This window comes from Lithobates pipiens, unplaced genomic scaffold (genome assembly GCF_037356315.1).
Source record: "Lithobates pipiens isolate NorthernLeopardFrog02 unplaced genomic scaffold, aLitPip1_a1.2 Scaffold_3, whole genome shotgun sequence".
In the NCBI taxonomy this organism is placed as follows: Eukaryota; Metazoa; Chordata; class Amphibia; order Anura; family Ranidae; genus Lithobates; species Lithobates pipiens.
This window is the reverse complement of record NW_027507790.1, coordinates 180,703,262-180,710,268: the sequence shown is the minus strand read 5'-3', so window position 1 is coordinate 180,710,268 and position 7,007 is coordinate 180,703,262. Positions and strand designations below refer to the sequence as shown.

Genomic DNA, 7,007 nt, shown 5'->3' with positions numbered 1-7,007 from the left:
TAATATTTTTATTGTTATGCTTTTTTAAAATTACTTTGAACTATTTAATATATATATTTATTGTTTTTATATGAATGGTGCATATCTGCATGACAAATAGGGTACTATCATTTCAGAATACACCATTCGCATAAATATGCACATATGTTATGTATTAATTAAAATGTTTTACAGTTATGGGGTGTCTGTTTATTGGGTAGGGGGATTATATCTTTATTATTAACTTAATACGTGCAGTGTATGTGGAGTGCTTCGTATTTCACTTTGGGATTCTGATACTGAAATCTCCTGAGCTATTGTGAGATTACAGAAACAGAAGCCGTTCAAGGTTCTCAGAGCGTTTGTAGATCACTTCTATTCTCAGTGGGAGAAGTGATCTACATGATATATTAAACTGCCACATGGGTGAGAACAAATATCTCTGAGAAGAGCAGAGAACTCCAGAGATGTAAAATATCAAAATATACTAAACGGACACCTATATTGCAAAAAAAAAATCGCAGAGGCAATCAAATACCATCAAAAGAAAGCTCTGTTTGTGGGAAAAAAAGGACGCAAATTTTGTTTGGGTACAACATTGCATGACTGCGCAATTACCAGTTAAAGCAGTGCAGTGTCAAATTGTAAAAAGACATCTGGTCCTTAGGCTGACAATTGGTCCGGGGCTTAAGTGGATAATCCCCTATCTAAAGTAAAAACAGGTGCTCCATATTAGCTTATAAAATGTATTGGATGTTGTGATTATAGTAAAAAAAACAATCCAACATTCCAAGAAAAGAAAAAAAAAAGGGGAAGGGGAACAATTCTTATAAAAACCACACACAATTATACTCGTTCCAACATAGCTATACAGTGGTACAATTTCCCTTAACCCAGAAACTCAGATGAATGTCGAAACTTAGACCAAACGGACCAAGAGAAAATTGTTCTTCTCTTCCAATTTCTCTTCCAATTTCCAACAGACCTTCTAGATCTCTAATATAGTCCAATTCAATTCCCCCAGGGAGGGTACCGTTGTTGATTTCCAATGTCACGGAATGACTGCTCTAGCTGCAGCAAGAAAGTGTCTAAGCACATCCTCCTTCGCTGTCTTTAAAGATCCTGGAATTGTAGTTAAGTGAGCCACTCTGGGTGATGCATGGATAGTTTACCATATAAATTAAAGATATGTTTCCAAAACTTTCTCACTGGGGGGGGGGGGGGGCGCAGTCCCACCAGATGTGGATCATATTTCTCTTTGAATCATGGCAACATGAACAGATATTGGATATATCCTGGTTAAATTGGTGGAGGGTAGAGGGGCACCTATACCATCTAGTCACCAATTTATATCCCTTTTCTTGAGTTTTCGTATCTATTGACATTTTATGAGTCAATCATTTGTCTTTAAACAACTTGGATACTAACTTGGCTTTATGTTATACATAATTTATTATGTGGGAGTGGGAATAAAAAGTACAAATGTTAAATATGTTGCTTCCCCCTCCTCCTACCTATGCTGCATAGCCATAAAAAAAAATGTTTTTTTTTAATTTTTATCTGCTATAGTCCAATCACATGATACAGAAGCCCTGATTCCCCTGTGTTAGTGCATGGCTGCTGTGCAGGAGGGAGAGTGAACAACGGATAGGCAATGGAAGTTGGCGGGTGATGTCAGTGGTCCAGAACTTCAGACCCATTGTCAAGTTCTCCCTGACACCGGGGAGCCGCTCTTTCCCAGTCACATGACCACACCGGTGCTGGGTCCGAAAGGTATTTCCCCCTCCACCAGTGGTGGCGCAGTTTTCAGAGGATGGTGTAGCAATGGCTGGTATTCAGGAGGAGGTGAAAGCTGTCAAAACCTGCAGGTCAGGTTAAAATTTCTGTAAAGCAAAGCATCACGGCTGGGGCATGTATATAGTTATACTGTTCAGCTGTAATGTTAGAACTTAGGTGGGTGGCTGTTAAAACCGTGGCCGACTTTTACTGAACCCTGTCTGCCGTGTGCCTTTGGATTGAAATATGGTGAAGGTGGTTCATCGCTGTGGTTAAGGCCATTTGATGACAATCATATTAAAGAAGCAGCACACAATGTAATAGCAATACAAGAGTAAGAAACCATGGAGGCATTGGGGGAAGGGGTGCTTGGGTGTACTATAGCAAACCCAACAGTTCATTATTTCATTAGGCATTCCTCTATCACAGTGATGGCGAACCTTGGCACCCCAGATGTTTTGGAACTACATTTCCCATTATCATGCACTCTGCAGTGAAGTTGAGCATCATGGGAAATGTGGTTCCAAAACTTCTGGAGTGCCAAGGTTCGCCATCACTGCTCTATCACCTCCTTTAGCAGCCACCATTGCAGAGGTGGAAAGATGAATATTATAAAGTTCACAGTACTAACCAGATTTTGCAAAAGTGTTGGACACAGTTTACCACACACGGAAAATGTGTAAGGTAGAGTCTACAGGCTTGGAAAGTTCAGTTTGTAAATGGATAGAAAAGTGTCTAAAAGACAGAATTCAAGAGCGCAGTGGTTAATGATTCTTACTCTGAATGGTCTAAGGTTATCAGTGGTGTACCCCAAGGTTCAGTGTTGGGACCCTTACTTTTTAATACCTTTTATATATTATATATTATATAGTGTCTGTTATTAAAAGTGCCATTTCAGTCTTTGCAGATAACACCAAGCTATGCAGTGGAATAACGTCCTCACAGGATGTCTCCAACTTACAAGTCGACCTCAATGCTCTGTATAATTGGGCAACTAAGTGATAAATGTAAAGTTATGCACTTGGGGGCTAAGAATATTAGGGGGAGTACAACTAGGGGAATCGATAGTGGAGAAGTATCTGGGTGTTCTGGCAGATCATAAGCCTAATAATGGCATGCAATACCAAGCTGCTGTTTCCAAAGCGAGCAAAGTCCTTTCTTGTATTAAGATAGTATTGGCTCAAGAGAGAGATATCATCTTACCCCTGTACAAATCATTAGTAAGACCTCATCTGGAATATGCAGTTCAATTTTGGGCACCAGTTCCTAAAAAGGATATCGGGGAACTGGAGAAAGTGCAGAGAAGGGCAACCAAACTGATAAGAGGCATGGAGGAGCTCAGCTATGAGGAAAGATTAGACTGGAACTGAATTTATTCTCTCTTGAGAAGAGGAGATAAGGGGGTTTATGATCAACATGTACAAATATATAATCCATATAGTGAACTTGGTGTTGAGTTATTCATTTTAAGGTCATTACAGAGGACAAGGGGGCGCTCTTTACATCTGGAGGAAAAGAGATTTAATTTCCAAATAAGGAAAGGTTCCTTCACAGTAAGAGCTGTGAAAATGTGGACTAGACTCCCTCCAGAGGTGGTTCTGGCCAGCTCAGTTGATTGCTTTAAAAAAAAAAGACCCGGTTTATTTTCTAAATGTACATAACTGGGTACTAACATTTATACAGAAAGATTACTGCTCCAAAGTAATGGCCTCTCCCAAAATAGCTGCCTCCACAATCCCACAGGGTGCCGGCTCTATTTGCAACAGAAATCACAATGAAAAAAATGTAGCTGGATAGCCGCACTCCAAAGTATTCAACTTTATTGCAAAAATATGATTAAAATCATTATTCATCTAACCATAATCCTTGGTATATTCCTGTATTACATTTATTGTTATTGTTATATATTTTTATACCTGTACCATCACTTAACTGTTTTAAACTCTGACCTTGCAAATAATAAAAATCGTTTGTAAACAAAAAAAAATAAAATATCATGGCATCTAGGCTAATGTACAGACTAACTGCACAGCCGCTGACATATTTCACACCAGACACAGTGCTTAATCATAGCTAACATTTATAGGTAAATGTCATACTAACATTTATAGGTAAAGTTGATCCAGGGAAAATCCGATTGCCTCTCGGGGGATCAGGAGGGAAGCAAATTGGATCATGCTTTGCTGGGGTTTTTCACCTTCCTGTGGATCAACTGTGGGTGAAGGATTGTGTATATGGGATTGTATGATTTTTTTTTTTTTTTTTTTGGTTGAACTAGATGGACTTGTCTTTTTTTTTTTCAACCTGACTAACTATGTAACAAGGAAAGAGCGACTCCAGAGTCCCAGCGTATATACCTTTTTCAGATGTTTACAATGTTTTGGTCAGTATGTGCTTCAAAGGAGAGATTATTTTTTTTTTTTTTCATTTAACCTGGTGGGTGAAAAAAATAAATAAATTGGCCTGCCTAACAATTGTGAGCTGGGAGGACTGGCTCTCTATCAGGTGATCACTGTAATAACCAATCACAATGCTTGCTTTTTATCTAGAGAAGAATATTTTCTTTAAAAAAAATCTGTTAAAAAATTAAGGTAAGATAGTTAGGTCAGCACTTGCTCTAGATTAGTATTAGGCATTGTGTTTTAGGTTGGTTAAAAAAGGTTTTACATTTAGCATCAGTATGTTATAAATAGGATAAAAAAAAGCAATACACATTGTTTCTGTGCCCTACTTTGGATAAAGTTAACAAATAATGCACACATATATGGAATCATCATTTGTGTCATGAGTAGGAAAATGTATTCTGGGTTGTTGTTTGGTGGTAGGTCCTGGTAATGACAAGTGCCCCTGTCTTTCAAATTGGTAACGAGCATTGGTAGGGCAGAGCCGCACTGTGTTTGTGTCAATGGATGTTCACAGCCCAGCTCGGAAGCACGTATGACACTATAGGATGCGGCTTCCTATAGTAACACCAACAGAAGAGGAGGATCTTGGAACACCATTAGGGAATCCCAGAAGAGGAGGTTCGAGGCTGCTATGTACAATACCATTGCACAGAGCAGGTAAGTATAACATGTGGTTTATTTTTTATTTTATTTTTTTTAGGAAAGAAAAATGTAACTTTACAACCGTTTTGACCAACACATGCCAAAAGTGCAAAACTATGTTTAGGTATTAAGGCTTCTTAAATCTTCATTAATCAAAAGAAGTTCAGGATTTGTTTTTTGTTTTCAAAAATCATACTTGCCTAAGTGGATGCTGCATTTGTCCGCCGCTGGCTCTAAGATTGAGAACCAAGTGATCAAACACCACTGATTGCTCGGTTCTCAGAGCTCTGTGAACAGAGAGCTGGTGACTGTAATTCACTGTCATCTGCTCTTTTTTTTTTTTTTTTTTGTAATGCATTTCCTCCACTAGACACTATTTGAACTTGGTAATCAGGCTGATCGTGTCAATACCTATACTGTATACTTAACAAAAATAAGAATAAATAAATGACAGTTCACTTTTGAAAATGTTGAGCTTTTTTTCTTTTTTTTTATGCTCTGCCTTTCTGAAAGTCTCATGCCTCCAGAGCTGAAATATATGTGGTTGTTAAGGAAACCCACAGGAGGCACGATGCAGACAAAAGAAAACTGTAGGCTTGAAATAGTTGTATTGATTCACAGTAAATCCTCTCTATAACATGAGGAAATAAATAATCAGAAAAAAATAACCATTTTCTTTTTCACAAAATGTTTTTTATCCAGTTCCTAACACTTTCATAAATTATCATCTTCTTTAGATTTCCAATAAAAAATCCTGAGTATCTTGCCAAATGGCTTGCGGTCCTTCGCCGTGACAAGTGGAAGCCATCAATATACAGCAGACTATGTAGCGACCACTTCACAGAAAATGATTACATGTTGCGACCGGGCGCTTCATTTCCTTATCTGCGCCTGGATGCTGTGCCTTCCATTATTGATGGGGTCTGTATAAAAAAAGAACCAGTGAAGAAGCCTCCAAAACCAATAGAGAATAGCCCATGTACCTCCGTCTTGCCTAATAAGCCACCACCATGTGGCACACCTGCACCAGAGGTGGGCGCGGCTGATGAGCACTCCTATTCTGTTATTTCCTATAAGGAGGTGGCCCAAACTTCAAAAGTGGATCCTGTTCTGATTAATTTAAGGAGGAAGAAAAACACATTGCAGAAACAAGTTTTAAGGCAGAGGAACAGCATAATCAACCTGAAGAAGCTGATAATGCAGCAGCGAAGCAACGTACAGGGAAATGATCCTGTGCAAATACTGTCAAAGTACTTCAAAGGATTAACATTAGATATGTTTAGACATTTAGTTCAAAATGGAAAGAAAAACAAAGGAGTACAATTCTCCAAGGAGATCAAGGGATTTGCTGTCGCTCTATATTACTATTCCCCAGTTGCTTACGAACTTTGCCAACCAGTCCTTTCTTTACCAGATTTGGAGACTTTGAAGGAGTGGATGCCTTCAGTAGTGGACCTGTCTCATTCTGGGGTAGTCATTCAGACCGAGGAAGCCAGCTAAATGGATTGGGATGTCCTAGTAATAGAGGACTAAGGGAGCAAACAGCAGGTTTTCTTTTTTGTTACTTTTCTAACCTGTACTAAAAATTGGATGGCTAATATGGATTGGTTAATGAGAGGAACACATACGTCGCAAGAAAAAGCACATAAGATGTCGGATTGTTTCTTTAGTCAATAAATGTGTTCTAGAAAAATATAGCTGTTTACCAGGCTGCATCTGGATTATATTTTGTTTGTGGAAAAGGGTTTTTTACCTTCAGCAATAACCCATTCTGGTCACACAGATGACCTTGTGCTGCATTTTCAGGCATTTCCTCACTTCTAGAACATGACTCTTACACACATATATTTAGATTGTTTAAATGAATTGTTTGTAGATCACAAGTCATGCTAGGTATGCCAACCTTCAACTCGGCCTCCTTGCTAATGGTCAGCGCTGTAATGGGCGAGTGTAAATTAAGGTGTTGGTTGAATGTGTGGCAAATCTGTGCAGTGAATGAGCGGGAAGGGTGAACAGCAAATGGGTTGTGCAAATATACATAGGAAATCATTTGACTGGCAAATTTAGGGTGGAAAATATGTCCAGGTGCAGCCACTTTAAAGAATAGTGCAAATGTTATAGAAACCATGACCCTTCATTAGAGGAGAGAAGGCAGCAGTGAATAATAATGCCAGATATACCCCAATTATTACCCATGAAGAGGTT

At 38.8% G+C, this 7,007-nt stretch overlaps 1 protein-coding gene across 2 annotated transcripts in view; it reads left to right on the top strand.

The window, feature by feature from the left end:
* LOC143940818 (THAP domain-containing protein 1-like) overlaps positions 1-6,497 on the top strand; it is a 36,948-nt gene extending 30,451 nt beyond the window's left edge. For both annotated transcript variants that reach the window (XM_077462580.1, XM_077462579.1), the window contains exon 3: positions 5,540-6,497. In XM_077462580.1, the coding sequence (XP_077318706.1) occupies positions 5,540-6,302 (763 nt within the window). In that variant the 3' untranslated portion in view covers positions 6,303-6,497. The remainder of the gene's footprint in view (positions 1-5,539) is intronic.
* The last annotated feature ends 510 nt before the right edge of the window (positions 6,498-7,007 follow it).